General features: G+C 31.3%; 1 protein-coding gene across 16 annotated transcripts in view; it reads right to left on the reverse strand.

The window, feature by feature from the left end:
- Positions 1-23,413, reverse strand: part of LOC143223216 (cAMP-dependent protein kinase catalytic subunit alpha-like) — an 85,099-nt gene that overhangs the window by 24,451 nt on the left and 37,235 nt on the right. For 2 of the 16 annotated variants that reach the window (XM_076450862.1, XM_076450855.1), the window contains exon 1: positions 16,289-16,801. The exons of 10 other annotated variants lie outside the window; for them this stretch is intronic. In XM_076450862.1, coding sequence (XP_076306977.1) covers positions 16,289-16,337 — 49 coding nt within the window. In that variant the 5' untranslated portion in view covers positions 16,338-16,801. Of the gene's footprint in view, positions 1-2,346; positions 2,387-4,688; positions 4,738-16,288; positions 16,802-23,413 lie in introns of those variants that run through there. 4 more of the 16 variants (XM_076450856.1, XM_076450861.1, XM_076450857.1 and 1 more) reach the window with 4 other exon arrangements.

Below are 23,413 nucleotides of genomic sequence, written 5' to 3' on the forward strand. Positions count from 1 at the left end.
TGAGTAGTTTTGTGACATTACCGACATTGTTATTTTGCTTAATTAATTAACATGACATGGTACTAATTGGTGTAATTAATTCTCAAGTAATTACCCAATTTTACTATGATTACTGACAAAAGCTTGAAAACTTGGGCTAAATGTTTTAATGCTCTTAAAAAAGTTCTACTTATGGAACTCTTTACAATATCAGCTAGAAAGATATTCATGTATTTATTTTTATAAACTCTAATAGTACTTATTTTGGTTTACTAAGTTCAGTTTCATTTTCTTTATTATACATATACAAAGAACATTAACATGTAGAGTAGTCATGAAGCAGAAAGTTAGGCCTGATTGCAATAAGTATCAAAAAGGGCACATTAGTGGATAAGATATTGGCTAGGTCAGAGGAAGGACTTCTCTAATTCAATTAATCAGTACACTTGAGCAGCCACTAAAAGAAGCTGACTAGAATGGCTGGCTGACTCCAGGTTGGATTAAGCCGGAAGAAGCCAGTTGTCCATATAATGGTGGATTTGCAACCCCCAGAGGATGAAGATAGTTAGGAAAAACTCTGACCATCCAAAAGAAAACATTAGGTATGAGAGTAAGCTCAAAGGGTAGAGTGCAAAATTGATGAACCACATTATGATGGGCAAACCAAAAATATGGTCAAGACCATGACTATTTACATGAATTTAAACTTCAAGTTTAATTTTAAATTTTTTTAACTAAATATTTTGGGTTAAGTAAAACAAAATCACTTCAGGTTTGTTTAACACTTCTGGTCCTAGATGCTTATGCCTTGAATTCTGTTCCATTATAAGTAAATGTCAATGACAAATCTTTTCTCTAACAGCATTAGTGAGCTCAAATGTATGAAAAAATTCAACATCAAGTTTGAACTGATTAAAGAAAATGTTAAATATTTTTTCACCAGTCGCAATATAATCATTAAATCCACAATGAATGAACACAGACTAGACTGATCATGATATAAAATAAAAATGTTCACATTGCAGTAAATAACTTAATATTATTCAGATTCCAGTTTTAGAAAAGGTTGTTTCTTCACTGTTCACATTACACACACACACACGTGTATATAAATAAACTTCAGCAAACATTTTGTTTCATTTTAACTTAATCACTCATTTCCAGGACTGAGACGTTCTTGAAAAACTGCTTCAAGTGCAAGATACAATTTTCAGAACTATCAAAATGAACAATGTATTTCAAAATATAGTAAAACAAAGTAGGCTTCATTTCTAATACACTTATCACTTTAATAAATATTTTTATACAAATGTATTTACAGAATGAATAATGACAAGTCTTCTAAACCAATTTTAAGTTTTAAATAAACAATAAAATAGTTACTTTTAAGTTGGTGTATAAGAATTTTTTCATAATTAGACATTTAAATATTTCATTTTGACTAAATGTAATACTTGTACTATGCCTAACAGTGCAGAAAAAAAAAAAATCTGTAATATCCTAAGGGTCTGTATCTGAAAGGATTGCTTCAAAATTTGTGAATTTGTTTCTGTAATCTACATAGTACACCAAGTACAATCTGACTGCACAAACCTATTTATCATACATAGTGTGGTAAAATATTTTCTTGTTGACTTCACCAATTTCATTTATTTGTAGTGACTAGTGTAAGTTGTATAGTATAAATATTATAAGTAGTTTTTAAAACATTAATAATAAGAACATCACAGTATTTGAAAGTGTGAAGCAGACATGCAATATGCAAGTTACATAACATATTACATGTAAATGGGGAAGAAAATAACAGGTTTGGATCTAACTACTAAAGTAAGTTCTCTTTCTATGAGATTTAGCTCTCAAATGATTAATATTTACCAGTGACTTATTAAGTATGGGGTTAATTGTTATTTCTTATTATCTGGAAGAAAATCTTAGCTTCACAAAAAATTAATGAAATCAGAAGTTAACATTTTCCTTTATTTAAGAACTATTTCCACTATTCTTACCTTTCCTCACAAAATAGCTTTTCCAGAATTGTACTTTTCTCTATATTTACAAATTTTTGCTTCATTAGCCTTGATATTCCCACCTACTCTTACATTATCATTTTAGGCAGCTACATGACAGCATGCAAATAAGCATGCAATAACCTTCTAATAATAGAAGCACAACATTATTCTTAGTAGAGTTGACTCTCTATGTGAAACACACGAGGAACGGTCCACATTCCGACACAAAATCTATCTTCTAATGGGCAAAAGAACTGGGCAGCCAGGGGCATGGTAAGGTGACAGATTGGATAGGAAAAGACTTGAAACACACAACACTTGTCAAAAAACAGGTAAGAATAAGCCAGGAATATCAAACCTGTAAAGTTAACAGAAGAGGCATCATGGGAAGGAGAATGGTATCATTGAACAAATGGAAATGGAAGCCACAGAAGAAAGCAGTGAGACTCGTGTAATGTTACACAGAGCCCAGACAGGACTGGTCTCATGTAGGAAATATTCTTCACCCAATAACAGTGGTGGAGTAAAAATTATTGTCAAAGGAAACTCTTGCATAACACTTAAGTGTTGCACAAGTAGATGAAATATAATGACTGTTTAACCAACTAGTATGTTTCAGGCAGTAGGCACAGCATCTATCAGTTGTCTGGTTAGGGTAGTACATCAAGCTGTACAATATGTGAGAAATACAACATACAAATCTTTAACACCAAAATGGCTAAACTAACCACTAGAACAGTCTGGTTCTTAGTGTAAAAGTTTGTAAACACTTCAATTTCAGGTAAACACCCATGCCCCTATCAAGAATAACATCTGTTTAGTCTCATATCAAAATAATTACATCACCCCACAGGGAAAATCTCCATATTAGCCATCCCAATGGTTTGGGACTAGAATGGCTAGGAGTCTTCCTTTACTCCTTTATTGTAAAAAAAAAATCAATGGGAAGTATTGCATAGGTTAGAATGCTAGAGAGGTGTTTGGACCAAACAGAAATTATCTACTTGCATAAGGTTCTATACTGGAAGACTGTGCAATATGTTGATGTGAATAAAGGCAACAAGCATTAGATACAGACAGATGTGATGACAGGATCACACCTTGTGCTGTCATTTTTTGTCTTCTCTAAAGTACAGTGTGTAAGGTTACTTGTTTGGATGTTGAATGTTGCACAATGTTCTCAAGGGTAATATATATTAGCTTTTCCTCATTTAGACGTGACAGACTATAGGGAAGGCAGTTTACCACTTACCACCAACTTTGGTCCACTGTAAATCAAACAATGAGATTGATGTAAATTTCAGGGAAAAAATTATTCTATTCAAAACAAAACTGGCCACATCAAGGATGCTTGATTTGGTTTGAATTTTGCTTAAAGCTACAAAGGGCTATCTATACTACTCATCCTTCAGCAGTGTAATACTAGAAAGAAAGCAATTAGTTATCACCACCCACCACTAACTCTTGGGCTACTTTTTTTTTTTTTTAAACCATGAAACAGGGGGATTGGCAGTCACATTATAGTTCTCCTAAGGTGAAAGGGCAAGCATGTTTGGTGAAACAGGGTTTCAAACACATGACTCTCAGATTAGGAATCAAATACCCTAAAGGCTTGGTCATTTCCAGGCCTCATGGGTGCTACCATCTCCAGTATAGTCATTGATATAATAATGGCAGTGAGGGAACTGTAAATAAATAACAACAATAATCAACAACTCACCTTATTAGAGATTCTGAGAAGAATTTAAAATGGTAACTAGAGGGAGATAGTATCAAAAGGTAGATAAAATTGCAACATAATGAAAATAATGGGACAAAAATGTGTTGGGAACTGTCCACATCCTCACATGCAAGATCTCATCCAGGAAAACGAATGGATAGAGCAAAAGAAGTTAGAAGATGAACTTGGCTGGAGACGTAAAAAAATGAACTAAGGTATCATCTCACAAACAGGTTCTCAACCAAAGTGAAAGGAAATAAGTTATAAGAAAGAAAACTCCTATGGCAGGAAAAGATAATGTCAACTCTTTCAAAAGGAAGCAGTGCAAATGAGTTAACAACAAACTACCCAAAAAGAACAAATAAAATGAATGTGGTCACAGAAATTGTAGAGAGAAGAAAAGGATGGGAGGGTAACTGAAGAAAACATCTGACCATCCTACTAGGCAGCCAAAGACTTGACATAAGCCATCAAAAGATTAGACAGACTCAGCTAAAAGACAGAAGCTGAAGATAAGGAATCATAGAATGAACCAAAAGGTGCACAATGGCAGTAACGTCACTCACCCTGAAAATAGTTCCAGTCACAACCAAAACAGATGACTTGTTATGAAGTGCCAAGGCCTTAAGTGGTGTCAGAAATGTTGATTTATGAATTCATACTAAAAAAGATTCACAAAACCACTTTTTTAAATGTAAATGTAAGGATGTACAAACCAAGAGGTATGTACACTAGAAGTTAAAATTGTTTTCAATTAAAAGTTAAAGTAATGAGTATAATGCAATAATTTCTTTCATTCTGAAAAATAAACAAACAAAAGGAATATATCTGAAGTCAAGCTGTGCTAAGAAAGAATTGAACTTTTGGTAAAACACAAATGTGATCAAAAGAACTACTTCAAATGGAGCATTGGTCACTCTCCTATTGATGAAGGACTATAGTCTATAGCTAATTGCATCATAGATAAGTATGGTAAATACCTGTATGGATGACAGTTTCATTCAAAGCCTTCATGTATGTGCAAAACACTTTGACAGTTGCAGAAAGTAAGAGTTCTTAGGATACGTGGGTAACATTCATGAGCTGTATATTGTACTGCCAAATATACTGATAGTAATGTAAGATGTGATAAATATATTAATGTAATACTCTTTTAGTTTTCAATCTATTAGAAACATTTTCTATGACTTTTGACAAGTGACAAAATTGAACATTAAATGATAATATAAACAGTACAAAATATTATTCAGTAGCATTAATTTACACTGTTATAAACTTAAATACCTGTAATAAACAGTGTGTAAAGCTACATATTTTCCCTCCCTTTTAAAAAGTTTTTCTTTTTTTTAAAGTTAATATTTCTATGATTATCTTAATAAATAATAATCCACAAGTAATAGAATAACAAGTTCAGTATAATAATGTATCATACAGTGTAATTAAACATACTATGGTCACATCTCATCCACAAAAATAAAACATGAAATCCCTAAATGTTGTCTTTCACATCTACCTACATTATAAATGTAGGTATCTGTATCACTTTAAAATAACCCAAAATAACAGCACAAAAAAAAACCTTCAAAAGAAGCATTTTAAGTTTCTCAACCCTGTAACTTTTAATCAAAACATGGTTTTTAATAAATATAATAATCTTGAATACTTGTAAACTTCCAAAAGTTATTATTATCCACTGAAATTAAAACTTTTTTTCAACCTTTTTCATTTTGTTGTACCACATATACAAAGAATGTCCAAACGCCCACAATTCTGAACACCATATCATTTACAACCCTTCTGGTTTAACAGAAAACACATCTATCCTAAAAGCTTAAGTTACTTGTGTAAACATAGTACATGCATAACTTTATTCATAAATAACAGTACAGACCTCTCTGTCCCTCCTAATTTGTAATGTTCTTCCTATCATACAGTTTAAAATAAACTATACTCCAAATAAGGTCTCAAAAGTTTCATACAAGACTACAATAAACAATCTTATGGTTTTTAAATTCAAAACTCCTATGACTACAAGTATGTTCTGGCCTGCTAACACTAAAACTGTATAGATCTACTTTAATGAGGAAAAATTCTCAAAAGAACAAACTCTTTCTATCATCATGTCATTATCCAAAGTATTAAACAATTGTTAAAGACATAAGTAAAAACAGAACAATACTGACATCTATCAATTCATTCCAGTCACATTTTTAAAATTTATCAACTACTTTACTTTCTACTACTAAATAACCATTACTTACTTTTTTTTTAATCCTAGTTTCAAATTAATCTTTTGTGGGATAGTTTATCAAAGACTTAATTATTTATCTTAAGTGTGAGGCTGATTAAAATACAATATCATATAGCACATTGGAAATTTAGTGATTTTGGAAACACCTGATAATTTTAGGACATGTTGTCCTGTAATAATACCAATCAAATTTTAATTAACTACTGACTCAAATTTATAAACATCTATATGTCTGAATGACATGCTAGAAAGTAAAGATTGTAAAGAGTGGGTGGAGTTAAAACTAATTTCAATTAGATGGTTATTTTCCTGATTTTGTTTTTTTTTAATGTGACATTTAATCACTCAGCTCTGGAAATTTTATCAGGGATGGCAACCACACAGTGCCTGATGCCTGGGCAACAATTTCTACTAACATAGATTATTGATTAGACTAGTACATTTTATTTCACTCAGTTATTGTTTCAATATCATTTTGAAATTACTGTTTGCCCTTATAAAACTAAAATAGCAGTGATTTGCTTGAAATATATACTGTACAAGCATAAATATGCAAAATGAGTTAAAACACATCTTCTGTATGGTAAATTATGAATATAAATGTAATTTGAGAGGTAACATTAGCTGTTTTGAGTTTTTAAAGGTATGCCATCTAAACCTGAACCTTTTAAACCTTATATTTTACATATTGTTTCAGAGGTTAAACTGTAGCTCTATCTCTTGGGGCAAGGGCCAGCAAAGTTTTGTTGATTCTTTTTAGCAATTAAAAAAACCTTTTTTTTTTAAACTGGAACCCTTGAAAATCTCACTGGGACTATTGAAAAAAGGTTTGAGAATGTGGGACCCTAGTGAGAACCCTGAATTGCACATCACCAACAGAGCGTTATGCCCAACAACCATACATGTATGAAGTGGTATGTATGATATTGGATATCTCAGCTACAAGTTAAGCTGTTGCATTGCTGAACAATTTGAGAAAGTTACCTGTTGGAACAATACTAAGTATATTTTTTCAGAAGTTTTCAGACAATTTTAGTATTGTTTTATCACGTTCTTAAGCATATGTAATAGCAATGTTGAAGCCTTGAGTGTTGTATCTATAACTACACAGTTAGCTAAATACTTTGTAACCAACTAATGGCAATAAATAATCATAAGTCATTTTATTTATTAGGTAAATACATACTAATTAAAAGTAAAAACTATAATTTTGAATAACCTTCAAGTAGCCTGTATTTAAAGTCAAATATCATAAATTTAAGAATAACAATAATTACTTTCACAAAACAAAGACATTTGATAATTTTAACTTTCTTACAAAGTTTAAAAAGCATAAGGGAATGAATAACATTAGAAACTCATTCAGATAATACAATACTACTGTGTTAATAGTACTGTTCAGCTTCTCCATACTGGCCACTCTTGTGTTTTATTTTTATAATGCTATGTTGGGTATCAGGTTTTACATTTTAAGTGTAAAATTTAATGTTTTTACATGAAAGAAGAGAAAACTATAATACACTATTATGGATTGACCAGTCTTAAATCTATATTCCTAAATTTTCCTACATAACCAAAGTTAAACAACACTAGTATATCCCTATGATACATTTCAATAATTATGGCTTTAGTTAAAAAAGCTTAAAAAAACCAAGCCATAAGTAAGTAACAAAACAACCCAAAGTCGTATCTTAGTTTTAATGTTGTAACAACATTGGTTGAAATTCTCAATTGGGTGGGGCAAAGGCATGGTCTAACAAAAGGCTAAGTAACTCCTTGCTCCTTGTTGCAAAACTCCAATGACTTTATGATATACTCATCTGCCTCCTTGAAAAGAGGAGTGCTTGAAGCAGTGCAACACATTTTCAAATCACTTTACATAAAAATGCCTGTTAATTTGAATCAACAGGTTTGTTGCAACTGCATTTTAGTAATGCAATGCTATTACTATCTTTTTTGTTTTATACCTCTGAATAAAGTGTAAATATGAAGAATTAAAACATGAAATTTTAAAATAAATCTCCCACCTAAATAGCTTGAGAGTCAATATATAAATAATACGTACTGTCTAAATAGTAAATAGATATGTAAGGAAATTAAAAAGTTTTGATAATACAGCACTTAAATAAATATTCCAGCATGCAAAACTGTACAGGTAAAATCAAAGCAAGAACAAAAAATAAAGACAAAGGCTGATGAAACCAAGATGGAATATACAATATTCTGGCAAGTTCATCTCTATGAAGTAAATGATCTAAACAAATAGTCTGATATGCACCTTACAATACAATTACAGTAAAAAAACAAACTTGCAAAAAAAACAGAAATATACAATGGCACTCCATGTCAGTATACACAAAATGAAAGAAAAACAAAACAAAAACTGTTGTTTTTGTTCTGATCACCACAAGAATTAGACATGCTCAGTTTAGGCAACTATTTTTGGACTCAAATAGTCATTTGGTTTCAGGAAACAAAATTATTATGAATTGCTAATTGTTTTCATTGTGAAACATTTTTCTTAAGCTTGCACTTTTCTAAACACAATAGTTTTAACTAATCTTCTTTATTTAATAACAGCAAAATCCTAAAATTTATACTTATTTTTGTATAACAGTGGGGGGCAAAGTATATTTATCTGTCATTCTGTTTCTTAAACAAGTTTGTACGTTTTTTTTAAATTGCATAGTCCTACCAAGGTAAACTTGCTATGCCTAAATGTTTTTCAGCATGGTCAAGTTACTATTTTCAGATGATTTAAAGATTTATTCTCTTCAGGTTAACAACTTTATTCAATTATGTCATGTACTTCAGTGCTTTAAATTACAAATAGCACTGAGTAATGAAGAGTATTAAAGCTCTTACTGGAATTTATATAGTAAAATCCTTTTGGAACATGAACCTTAATGAGTAATGCACTGAGCAGTCTTAACCATCTGTTATATGCTTTTCAAACCAATGTTTTACAAAGTGATGAATGAGCATTGTAATATACATAAGAAAAGGATATGACAATTTGTTTTTTAAATTACAAAATACCGACCACATAATCACAAGAATAACAAAAATCACTGAAGAATTTAGTGTATATTTTTTGTTCATTATATACAGCAAATGCATGTTACGTGCACCTCTGTGTAGCAATTACACTGAAACAATGCAACACAGAAACTGATTACTGGTGTTTTTTTCAAAAGGCCTTTGCTTGTTTTAGTGAAGACATGCCTAGTAATTGACATATAACATAAGTCTTCATAAGACTTACACAGTTCTTCAGTATAATCCAACTAGGAAATCAAGTTGTTAAAAACTGAGGAAAATATCAAAAGGTTGATCAAAAAAATTATGCTTGGAAGAAAATAGAGTGTCAAATAAAATGAGTATTAGTGTGACTAGAAAGCTTGATTAATGTGGTTCCTCAAAAGTCTCATTTTAGACATTGTTGATCATCTGTGCTATTGATATGCACTAAAATTCACTTTTACAGACAATGTTTCTAAACTTGTTCATGAAACAAAATTGTTAGGTAAGTCTAGTTCTTAGTAAAATGTTCCTGGCACAAAAGGCTTGTAAAACAAGAAAGCGTTTTCATTGTTAAAAAATGTATAGTGATGCATATATCATATGATATTAGAATTGAAAAAGTTCTATTCTTCTTATATGAAAGAAATATTAAAACTTTGAGGAATGAGATAGTTTTAGATATGATGGCTAATAAAGCCTAAAACCTGTATTTAAATGTTTGGAAATAGTGAAAAGAACAAACAGCATTCTGGGGTCTACTTCCAGAATTACTGAGGTAAAAGTAGGAAGGGTGCCTTCAGATTTTATAAATATTTGATAAAATGTCTAATTTGAAGTACTCTGTAGAGTTTTGAAAAAGTTGAGATATGAGTTATCAAAATGACACCCAGATCACTACACATTTAAGCTACACAAAAATGGTGTCAAAACTGTAGAAGTGTTTATTCTGGAGCATAGAATTAAGAGGACCTACTTCAGGTACTTAAAATTGTTTAAAAGTTAGATAAACTGACCATGAAGGGTTGTTGGAGTGGTCAAAAGATAAATATGAAGACTGAATCCCAAGTATCAGAAGAAATAAGAATAGGGTAGTTAAAGGCAAGGTTCAGACTGGTTATTAGGAAAAATATTTTCCATGTTAATAGTTATCAACCTGTAGAAGGATTTTCCACATGGTATGGTATGTCTTGAAACATTTAATTTGGTATTCTTTATGTCATTATTAATAGACTTTTTTATAAGTGAATAATTATATACTTAGGTGTGGTTGGTTTCTTTATTTTGTAGATTAAATGGACCAAATGAGATTGTTACCTTGTCTTTCTTATGCTTATTTCCAACAAAATCCTTGCAGGTTACAGACTTGTTTCTTAAAACTGGAACATACTGTATATGTAATAGTAGTTCATAGAGTCATTTATCAGAGAATTATATTCATTAATGCTAATGTTGTACAATTTAATAAGAAAATAGTATAATGTAAGAAGTAACATTGTAACGTTTGCACAGCTGTTATAAGATATATACAGATTAGTTGCATTTACATTTTTTATTTCTTACAGTTCTCCTCTGTACTGGTTGTAAGTGTATGGTAACCAATGTACAAATTCATTCTTCATTTGTTAGTGGACAGATACAAATATCTACACGGCTAACTGTGTGACAAAGCAGTGTGGAATCTGCACATGTAAACGTCTAAACCACTTAAAAGGCTTCAACTCACTTCAAGAGTTAATATCAAGAAACCATATATCAAAGAGCATTACAATGTTACAAGCAAATTACCAAACTGGTTAAACTTCATAAATGTTGACATCGTAAGTAATCTTAAGTTTATCTCAGTAGATTGTAAGCATGACTGTTTAGTCAGACTTGTTATTTCAGTTACAAATATCTAAAAACCATACAAGATTACTGGAGACTAGAACAGGGCAATCAGTAGAATTTACTAATTTAATAATAGTTGGCCTTATTAATTGATTATATTAAACAGATTAGTTTCACACAAGACTTATTTTTATTTTCAACTGTATAGGTCTCTTAAAATTATCTAAGAGCAACATTACTTTTAATCTGAATGTAATTTTGAAGTACAACCATTTAGGGTTAAGTTAGTTTTAATCTTAAAACTTTCGTACATGAAAATGTTTATTTACATAAATGGGTACAATATTTTTCAAATTTTAAAGAAAAACTAAGTATATTTAGCTGGCATCCTCATAAACACTATGTATACAGACTGTAAATATGAAATACACCTCTAACTCATATAAGTTACACACCACTTTGACTATTCTGTGAAGGTTTATAATTCTTTGACCTTGTTTCTAGATCATGTCCTTCTAAAGAGAAACTGTATTCATTTCATGGAGTAACTTAAAGACTTGTACAATTTAGTATGAAAAAGGGATTTATTACCCTTACATATGTATAATGGTACCAGTGATGTAAGTAATCTGGGATTGTGGAACATGAAACAAGAGATTTTATCTGATGTGTGTACGGTACTAACATTTTCCTGCACACATACTTCAGAAGTTTTATGGAAGGAACACTGAAGCTCCAGCACAATTTATGTGATTTGTATTACTAATGCACTAGTAAACTTCTGTAAATGTTTCCTTTGATGTCTGTGTTCATTTTATTCTCTCCTCATACAATATTTCCTGGATCTGCCATGTTCTGCATTGCAAATACTTGTAGTTTTTTTCAGAAACCAACATGACATGTATCACACACATATATAAGAGAAGGAGTAAAATAGTCATTTTCCCAGTATTTAGTCTCCTGTGATATAATAAGCCTACTTATATTAGTAATATATTAAATTATCTATACTTAATATATACCTGTCAGAAAGCCATCAATGTTAAACAATAATTTAATTAAAAAGTTAGTCTTAATTAATTAATCCAATGTGAAGCAGATATAAAACCATCTTTATGTCAGAAACAGAAATCATTTAATTTTTTTAAAAAATCATTTCCTCATGATTATTAGGGTAATTCCAATAAATATTCACATATTTCTAAGGCTTCAATATTAACTCTTGACATTAAGCTTCTAGGAAAAACTGAAAATGACTTACTACTCATAATACTAGCATTGATGTGGTTGAAAGAAAAACATTTAAGTCTTGTTACTGATGAAGCATTAAACCTTCTACTGAGTGTTTATCTGAAAACAACTAAGCATACTAAGACCTCTTATCAAAATTTGAATTTAAAAATACAAAAATAATAGCTGTGTGCAAATCTGCATTAGGCATCTCATTTTGAAAAAACTACAAACTTTGGTCACTTTGTTTAAAACAACTGAGATTAGTAATACATAAAAAAAGAAGAGGTTTAGAGACCTGGACTATTATCTTAGAAATGGCAACTTGAGATGACTTGGTTGAGACATTTAAAATGTTTAGACAAGAGCTTGTTTAATGTTCAAAGGGAATATTTGCTTAAGTGGTGTAATTATTAAAAAAAAGAACATGAATATCACCTTCTTATTCTTGGTTTTCTTTGAAAAATAAATTTATCAGTTTTTGCTTTTGATATACAGTTTGATCACTTTGTGAATACTGTCAGTATAATATTTGTAGGAATTTTTAAAGATATACATGTATGAATTTTAAGGAACACAGTTTTACCAACTCTGAATCTGTTACACTGGTTGAATGTTCCAATTTTGGCAGGCCATGACCTCCTTCCATATTCCAAGATCAAATTAAAATGAAAAACATAATAATGCACTGTAATAATCCTATTATTGCATTAAATGTACGTAGTAACTCTTCTATAGTTTAACTGATTTTGGGAAATGATCTGAAAATATTTAGATGGACCAAGTGAATGAATCATACCAATCTATATAAATCTATATGATTTTTTTCTCAATTTTTGTGCAAGTATGTTAAAAATGTATATTTATCAACAGCATATTGTAATGTAAAAATCACTCACATTGTATCTTACACATTTACAGTAGATATTAATATATGTTCAAACTGGATCAGTAAATCTAAAGACTGTATTAAGTCATAAAGGGTAAGAATATCCACTCATGGTTTGACATTAGATTTATGTAAAACATGCTGACAAAAAGCAAAGTGTTAGTATTTTGAATTACAATTTCATACAAAATCTTTTTAATGAAAGCCTAACACTTGTTTGAAATCTTTCATACACACATATTTACTGTTAAGTTTTGCAATTTCTTCAGTAAACTGTCAGGATACAAAATATAAGTTATTTTTCTGCCAGGAAATGAATGCCTACATTATTTCAACTTCTCTCACTGAGTGTCTATGAAAATGCCTAATGCAAGAGGCACCAGGTGCAATTTTTGCCTTATTAAACATCCACTTTTTTTCTTTTCACAAAAATGTATTGGCATTGCAAACATGTGGATTAACAAACATTTATAAATATATACATACACACAGTTTAAGAATAATAAGGAACCTGTTGGTCTTTTGAAACTGTTCCATCCACTAAACTTTAAAACATAAACACTCAAAGCTAACCCTTTTCATTCAAATATTTATCAAGCCTTCCTTGCATTACATCCTTTCAATCCAAAGTACCATCATATTAACCCACCTATGAACCCTTTCCATCAATTTATTGTCCTTCTTATTGTAAGGAGCTTAAGATAGAACAGAATTCTCCAAATATTCCCTTACCAGTAAGTACAATGAAGTTATATGTTTTTCAGACTTGGATTCAATAATTCTGTTGATACAGCCTAAAAATCCTATTTGCCCTGCAACTAGCAACAACATATCGCTTGGATGGCTAAAGAGACTGATCAGTTTGAACACCAAGATCCTTTTAATTAATGCTTAACACTTAACAACTTCGCTTGATCTTAAAATAACTTTTTGAAAAATTCCTTTGGTTTTTGAAATTTTAAGCCTATACTTTCAAAATTCAAAAACACAAACAAATTACTAATCTTTTATTCTATTTATTAAAACTTTAATACTGGATTTATTAATCTTGAAGGTAAACTAACCAATTTTATCCTATCAAATCCCTATAGACTACAATACTAATTAAGTGTACACTAAACAAGATTTTTTTGACCAAACTTGTCGTTTATTGATTGGGTATTAGAAACAAAACCAATACATGCATGCCTTTGACTGTAATGAGTCATTCAAAAAACAACTGTTCACAAACAACATATATTTTTTTATGTAACTTTTATCCAATAACGAGTTTCCTAAAAGCTGAAAAGTTGCATGTAACATCAAAATTGACCTGATGTAAAAGTTGCTGATTCTGTATTTTTGATTCCATTATTCAGCTCAGTAGGTTACTGAACAGTTAACTCATGAAATGATTCAAAAACTCTTGAATCTGAAATTATAATCATTTTAGAATTATCTTGAATCTACACATAACATCCACATCATATCCATAATAATAACAAATAGTGGTAATAATAATTATCATCAATTATTATTATTTTATAGATTTACATTTCAATATTTTAATACTTAAGTAATACTGAATTAGGTGTATGTTGTGTTATATTTATGAAAAATAAATTCAAAATCTTGTATGGTGTTTTACTAATGTTCATAGTTTCCATTTTTAATTCTACTAACTGAAACTTAATATCTTTAATTGGTTTGTTTTAAATCAACTGCAGCATTGTGCTTTGACAAAATTGGTAAGGAAGTACAAATCCAACAGGGAAAACATTTAATGAAGGGAACAAGTATAGAACTCTCATCAATTAAGCTTATAAATTGAGATGGACTTACCAAAAAGGGAAAAAAGGAAAAAACACTAAAAACATGTAAACAAACACAGATGTTGATAAATCTATTTACAAAACTCATCCCCCTAGAGTTGTCATTAGACAGTGCTGTGTAAAAAAAAAAAAAAAAATAGACACGAAAGAAACAAGGGCCTAAATAATCTATACATGTTGCGAATTGATGAAATACATTGAAAAATTTAACACGTTCTAGTCTTTTAACTCCATAAGACAAAAGTAATTCAAATGACCTTTATTTACAAGGGAGTGGGGTGTGGTGTTTAGATGTTTATTAATTTCCACTAGGTACAGCTGACAGATTTATGCAAGGTTGTAAACATGTGTGATGAACCATGTATTAAAATTCATATTCTGGTGTTTTCTTCAGGATTTCTACCAAAATTAAACGTTTTGTCAGCCTAAACAAGTAAATTTCAGTTCGTATATTCAAGAATCACATCTATCAAGACAACCAACTTCAATTGTACGTCTAATTACTTTCTGTTCAACTTCAATCACACCTTCATAACAAAGTGCTAAAGTTTAGATGTGTTGGTTTCATTTTTGTTTAGGAAAATGAAACGAAATATTTTGAATCGATTTATAAACTGAAATGATCAAATTAATTGAGTCGGTAAAATAAAACGTACTGACCATCAGTAATAAAAACACACACAAGGATGATATATATCAACTTTTAACTATAATATTCATTAGTTTATAGCAGACACTTTATACACGTAAGTCAGCCTAACAACTTTGACACTTAAGAGATCAAATGAATATGAAAGGGTACATCCAACAAAATGACGCAACCTCAAGACTTCAAAGTTCAAGCGCTTTGTCAGCCACAACCATGCCGGCAGTTTGTTTGGTTGACAGATACAATAGTTATCAATTAACAGACAAGAAGGAAATTCTACGTTATCAGTGTTACTCAGGTTCTTTGCATTATGAATTATAGTGTGAAAACTTTATGACAAATCAAATTTGGTATATTTGTAGATTTGTTATTATTGAAGAGCTGCTTTAATATCCTAGTAATACATATGGTCTTAAGACACTAACACAAATTACTGTAATATTTTAAGCTAGCTAACAGTATAACAAAGATCGATATTCGGAACATTTGGCAAAATTTTAATTAAAAGTAAGGATCATCGTAGAATGGTATATGATAATGGTGTGACTTGTGCAACGGACACGCTTTTGTCGTCATACGAAAAATACGAAATCGGAGCAGTAAGCGTCACCTTATGTGACAACAAGCGTAAATCATCGGTAACAACAAAAATAATCAGGAGAACAAATTGTATTTCTTTTCCCTATCATTTATTAATAGTGTCACACTGAAGATGCCTATCGTTTCACCCCTAGTGCTAACTATTATTACTTATGATGAACTTTTAAATTTGATCGTCTTGTCACTATTATTGTAATATTACAGTACTACTACTAGTTCTATTATAAAGAATAAAAATATCACTATGAAAATTGACATCACAACCACCAATATCTCCGATACTATTACTCTAATCTTACCATTTTCATAAACATAATCTCCCTTTTTAGCGGTGGCAGCATTTCCCATGATTCTCGCTCAACCTTCCGTAGAAATATAAAAGAGCGATTTTGAAAGCAAAGATCTTTTTGCTAATAATATTTTTATAAAAAGAACAGAATCATAAAATATAAAATACCCCGGCATCTGACATGTTACAACCTAAACATCAAGCGGAATCATTACACGAACGCCGATTATATGAACGACCTTTAATGCAAATCACCGAAAATCTCTACTTCAAGACTATTTGACCACCGTTTACATATCCTTCCGCGTATAACCTTAAAGGAACAATATCCTAAAAGAAATAGAGCTCGTACGAAAACTTGCTTCTAGTTTCCACACTTGAAAAATAACATAAATCGTGTGTAGCTAGGTTTCAATCCACGATTTTACATAATACAGAATTATATGATTACGAAAACACGAATAACAATATGGCGACCCACTTTTATCGTGCCGTACTTCACAAGAGATGAACCGTCTTGTGAATGCCGGCAAAAGTGGGGGAAAGCGCGGAGAAGAACTAACTTTCTTCCAGCAGAGCTGCAGCTTGCAAACAGAATTGGAAAAACTTACTGCGTGAACAACAATGTTAAACGGATGGTAAAGAAACACGAATTAACCAAAGTTATCACTGTTTACCTGATTCAAATTAGTCAACAATAGCTAAAATATTTAGAAGAATATTCTGAAGTATTTCAGACTCATCAAATCTCGACACATTGGTTAGAAGTCACATTTGCCTTAAATTTTTTTGTATTATTTACCCTAATATTTCTAAACTTAAATACAACTTCGACCGGGAATGAGAGTAATGTGGATTCAGCGTGAAAGACTATTGTTCGCTCCCGTTATTGCCTGAAAAGAAAAGAAAAAAAATCGCGTTTCGCACTTTATAGCTTTACTAGCGTTATAAGTGTGACAGCAAATCCCATCATTCGGTTTGAAAAGAGTAGCTCTAGTGTTGGCGATGGATGCTGTTAACCAGTTGCCTTCTGTCTAGACTGTCACTTGAAATTTATGGACGGTTATAGTAGCTAACTCTCGTGGGCTTTATCGAATAACAAACCATTATAACTACCAAAATTTAAATGTTATTCGATAAATAGCTTCGACCCTCTAACATACAATATTGCCCGGCATGGCCAGGTAGTTAAGGCACTCGACTTGTAATCCCGAGAGTCGCGCGATCGGAGGTTTTGTAGATAGCACAAATAATATTTTAAATTTTCATAACGAAGAACAGTTTTTAATCATAACATGAAATCACTTCGCACTCATAATAGTAACAAAACAATCTGAATAGTAGACATATTTTAATTTATAAGTATGATATTTTGTGTACAAAAACTTGTAATCTTTACTAAAAGCCCGTCAACTTTTGTGAAGGAATACATACTGTATCAAAAGTCACATGGTACATGAGTACTTAACTCGTAAAAATATGTATATGAACTCTTGTATATTATACCGACCTAGTTACGAAAGGGTTAATTAATTAATTACAAACATATCTATGAAATTTTGGACATGACTCATGGACCTCAGTTTGAGCAATACTGCTTTATACGATCGCTTTGTAACACAATTTGTCACCAGAATCGGAATTGAAACTACAAAATATAAAAATCTAAATGCTCAAGCATTAGGTTTAAACACTCAACAAACCTTTTATTAATTAGGCAACTGTGACATTAAGTCCGCATTCAATTATAATCTAGAGAAGAAGCAACAATCAAGTACCCTTAGCAACATGAATTTCTATCAAAGTTAAATGTTAGACAATCAAAGTAAACACTTTCCACTATTATGATACAGCTGTGATGCGCGTTGAATTATTTCAAGATTAAGAGGGTAAAGTAGTCAGTGTATTATTGCAGTTACTTTGTACAAGTAAATTCATGTTTTACGACAGTTAACACCATTTGTAAAGTTGGCCTACAGCAATTTACAATAGTATGTTATCGATCAAAGTTGAAGAAACTTTAAAGGAGAAAATGAAGTAATTTATTATCATTCCCTGAACTAGATGTAGGATAATTTTCACCATATAATATGAAAAAATCCGCCAAAAAAACAAACAAAAAACTCTGCTAATGCATTAATGTCAGGATTGAGATATCATTTTAGTAAAAATTAAAATAGAATTTTGACTAAACTTCAAATCTCGAGAGTGACGACCACAAGAGCAAAGAGTGAAAAGGAAGTGTTAAATGAAAAGAAACGTACAACGACATCATCAAAGTTCAAAAATACATCAACAAAGCAAAAAGTGAAGTGAGAAAAGATATCTTAGATAGAGAAGAACATCAGTGACATAATAAAAAAGCTGAAAAAACAAATTATTAAATGAAAAGATTAAGGCAGCCATTCTTCTAACCGTATTTTCTCAAGAGTTCCAACTGTAAAAATAATTTATTACAAAAAATGGAATAGGAGAACTTATTTGGTCTACATCTATTACAACAACTGCTGTGCTACATGTTACTAATGAACCTTCCCGATTGAACCACTCCAATAATAAAACTATCAAATACATTCCCAGAATTTAGGAAGTCAGTTTAAAATTGGTCAATAAAGATAGATCAGACAGCTAGGTCCCTACAGGAAAGAACGTATAGGTGAAAACTAAACCTGTTGAGAAGTTTATATTTAACTTGAGACTACCTCCAAAGGATCATTCAGGTTGGAGCCACCAGTGAGCCCACCTGACCATCTACCTAGGAATAACTCTTCTAGCGACAGGACGACCTTTTGTAACAAGAGACAAAATGTCATTTCATCCATTTTATCTCGGAAGAGAAAATCATCATCACACACACACAGACAAAAAAACACACAAAAATTCTTGGTGTCGAGAAACCCATTTGAAATAAAAATTTATCTCAGAACGGCTGGTATTAACATTTTTATTGATAAGGAGAGAATAACATTTCCACCTTCTTAGGTTATCTTCAAGTTAACCATCAGTTCTGAATAACAAAAAAAAATTGGGAGTTTATTGTTGTATTTTATTATTATCTTCACGTATTAGGATTGTTCAAGGGACTCTACAATTTCTAAAGAGACAGTGTTGTAAGCTGTTGTAGGAACATTAAAGGGTGTGTTTGAATGTTTTTCTTATAGCAAAGCCACATCATGCTATCTTCTGAGCCAACCGAGGGGAAACGAACCCCTGAACATTAAAGAAAGAAATAAAGTAACTTCTTATTAAGTGGACTGGATGTTGAATTATTTTCACCATATCATTTAAAACAATCCGTCCCAGACGGAACTGCGGTAAGTTGGTGATTTTACGACGCTAAAATATGAGATTTAATACCCCGAAGTGAACACAACAGACAGCCATATGTGGCTTTGCTTAAAACATCCAACCCACTAAAAAAACAGCTCGAGTACGTCTGTCAAATTCACAACAAGCATATTTAAATGTTTTACCAAATTACTATAAACATAAATTGATAATATTTGAGAAACAGTTTTAAGATACAAAAACACAAATTCATAATGAAATTACTTATTTTCCCTAGATTATAAGCATGTGTACTTACCTAATAAGGATCACAATACACCTTACAAAATAATGTTACAAATAACCACAACTAATATGCTGTGAACACCTTTTCTAAGTTAGCGAAGCATGATTATAGTAAGTATACTTGTAAATTAATACCAAGATTATTATGTTTTTAATATTACACTCCCATTTTTAAGCAGTCCCTTAAGCTTTCAAGAATAGGAAGGATGTATAACAACATATTGCAGAAATAATTCGTTGAGACACTATTACATAATACTGTTGAAAAACGCTTAAGAAACTGAATAAATAAACTGGGATGAAAATATAACATATCTAATATTAGTGAGTTATGATGCTTTAAATCAGGTGCGTATATTTGAAAACATCTTTACCTTAAGTTACTGTGTTAAATATCTTCACGTACTTATTATCTTTTGAATAGCAATGGAGATTTCTTTTTTGCATCGTATTAAAAACAAGATATAATGATAGTAAAGTGGTTCAATGGAACTAACCATTGTTTCACTTCTAAATGTAAATGTTCTGGGATTAAAAATAGTAATTTTATTTGTATTGTTATCGTAAGCATAAAAAAGTTAATACTAATACTGTATACTAACACCAATAAATGGCCCTAAAATATTGCAATGTCAATGCACGCATATTGGGTTGTAAACATAATATTAAAATATGCATTAAATATATGTTCACTCCTAACAGCTTATTACGAATTTTATGAACCCTAAAACATATTGGAAATGTACATTATCTTCGTGACTTACTGTAATGCTGCATTTTATGTTTTATTCGATATAATACCATATCCCGAATTTGGAATATTTATATAACCGTTTATCATTTACTGACAAACATTTATAACCCAAGTTATACTTAGAAACTATAAATCAATATATTTTTAGATCAGTAAACGAATTTGCTATTTCCTTTAAAGAATTCGATATGATATCACGATTACATAGTATTTATACACCACTTTCATTATAATTACTTATTAGAAAATAAAATTAACCTGTTAAGTTTATGATGTTTACATGGTAGCTGTAAATTATTAATTTTCTTTTGATTCATAGCAAGCACAGAGCCATAATGAGCTATCTGTGCTCTGCCCACACGTGTATCAAAACATGATTTTTCATATTGTAAGCCAACAGAAATATCGCTGAGTCATTGGAAAAAAATTATTAAAGAGTTTTTAATTTTTGGAAAAGCCCAGAAATTATTTGTACGGATAAGATCATTACGTTACAATTTAAAAGAAATTATATTGCACCAAACTGTTTAATAATGTGTCCCTGTTTCCAGCTTATAAATAATATAATTAAATTAATCGTTCTGCAAAGCAATGCACACATGAATTTTTAGTAATATTTCTTTATAATTTTAGTAATGTAGGTTTTCGACGTAATCGGTCGTTTTCTGAGATGAAGGAAGCCGCATATCTCTATCTACTTTCATACTTTCAGGCCCGGCATGGCCAGGTGGTTAAGGCACTCGACTCGTAATCCGAGGTACGCAGGTTTGAATACCCGTCACACCAAACATGATCGCCCGTTCAGCCGTGGAGGCGTTATAAAATACGGTCAATCCCACTATTCGTTGGTAAAAGAGTAGCCATCGAGTAGCTCAGATAGCCCTAGTGTAGTTTTGCGCGAAATTCAAACCAAACCAATCTTACTTTCAGCCTTCTAAGAATTATTAAATTCAGCCATTCGAAATTCTTGGTCATACCAGTTACTGTAAAAAAAAATATATTAAGAAAAAACTTGCTCCGCACTTAATGAAGAGAGTCCTCGTGCACTTTTGTGAGACATTCAACAAGTTTGTTTTTTATGAATTTCACGTAGAGCTACTCGAGGGCTATCTGCGCTAGCCGTCCCTAATTTTGCGGTATAAGACTAGAGGGAAAGCACCTAGTCATCACCACCCACCGCCAACTCTTTGGTTACTCTTTTACCAACGAATAGTGTGATTGACCGTAACATTATAATGCCCTCACGGCTGAAAATGCGAGCATGTTTGATGCGACGGGGATGCGAACCCGCGACCCTCAGATTACGAGTCTCACACTTTAACCCACCTGGCCGCATTCAACAAGCAAATATTCACACAAAAAAAGAACTCCTAGTATCAGCTACACACTAGCGTACTGTAAATAAACAGTAATTTTGTAAATTTAGATAAAATAAGTTTTGTTGACAGCCTTACGAAAAAGTCGTAAGTACATGAAAACTATGGTTATGAAACTTCTGAAAAAACAGACATATTGTGTTTGATAGAAAAGTTTCGTCGCAGAACGTGCACGAATATTAAGAATGACCACTAACTGAGAAAAAAAAAATCTTACCAGTTTTATTAGCATTTGTAGATAAAAACACATAATTTACTAATAAGTTGTTTTAAGAGAAACTGTAGCAACGTCTAAATATCAGTTTTTATTTAGTTCCTTCTTAACTCAGCCTTCTCGATACACACACCAATGTGTCATCGGTAAGCCTGAAGGCTTATAACGATAAAATTAAATTTCGTCACTCGTGGTGGACACATATATAGTTCATCATGTAGCTTTGTACTTAGCACCAAACAAAAATTATGAGTTCAACTATTACATGTATGTACCTAGAAATCCTCAATTTACACCATATAATAGGTATCATGAAATCCGTAAAAAAAAAAAAAATCATTTTATTAAGGAGGTGTTAAATGACATCATAAACACATTTCATATTTTAAACACTCCACATTTCATCACTTTTTTCTTGAGTCGCATTTCAAAAATTGAGAACTCAAAGAAATATTAAAACTTTCATGGTGGACACCAGTATTACAATATTTGTGTGTTTTAATCTCAAAAGATATCTTTTTTTCTTACACTGTGTGAAAATTTTAGAAATACGACTCAGTGTTTGAAAAGAATAGAGATTTCTAACGAGTACAAGTTTAAGACTGTTCCATTTACTGAATGTACGATTGCTTCTATGTATAGCTCAACCTGCGAAAAATTAGGCGTAACAAAGCAAGAGTTCATAAGGTCATTACGAGATTTTTCTAACAACGTAAATCTCCATACACACTCCTCCATACATTTTTGTGATAACCTAAATTCATGAAAAAGCTTAAAGAGTCACTTAAGTTGATCGAGTATGACTGCCATAAGACACAGACTGAAAGTTTGATAACGTCTGTATGTCATACTAAAACAGATGTCGTAAACGCAGTTGTGGAAGCTGAGCTCAGTTTTGGATGTCATATCGCTCAGTTATTGAACGTGTCTTAAAGCCTAGTCTCACGCATGTAGAGTCAGCACAAAGCCAGTGGCATGGTCAGGAAACAACAGAAGTCGTAAAACCTCGTAAAGATCGCCATATTCAACCTGAGTCAATGACCTCTAGAAGCATGCTACCCAATTGAGCAATTATCTTTCAAACGTAACAGCTGTTAGAATTTCTACACAGACAGTTTATACGAAACCCATAAGAGCTTTAACTTGCACATTTCTAACATTTTGGAATATTCACTGACGTCTGACAGTAACTTATCCGGAATATTAATAACTGAACAT

Source organism: Tachypleus tridentatus, chromosome 8, assembly GCF_004210375.1.
Source record: "Tachypleus tridentatus isolate NWPU-2018 chromosome 8, ASM421037v1, whole genome shotgun sequence".
Taxonomy (NCBI): Eukaryota; Metazoa; Arthropoda; class Merostomata; order Xiphosura; family Limulidae; genus Tachypleus; species Tachypleus tridentatus.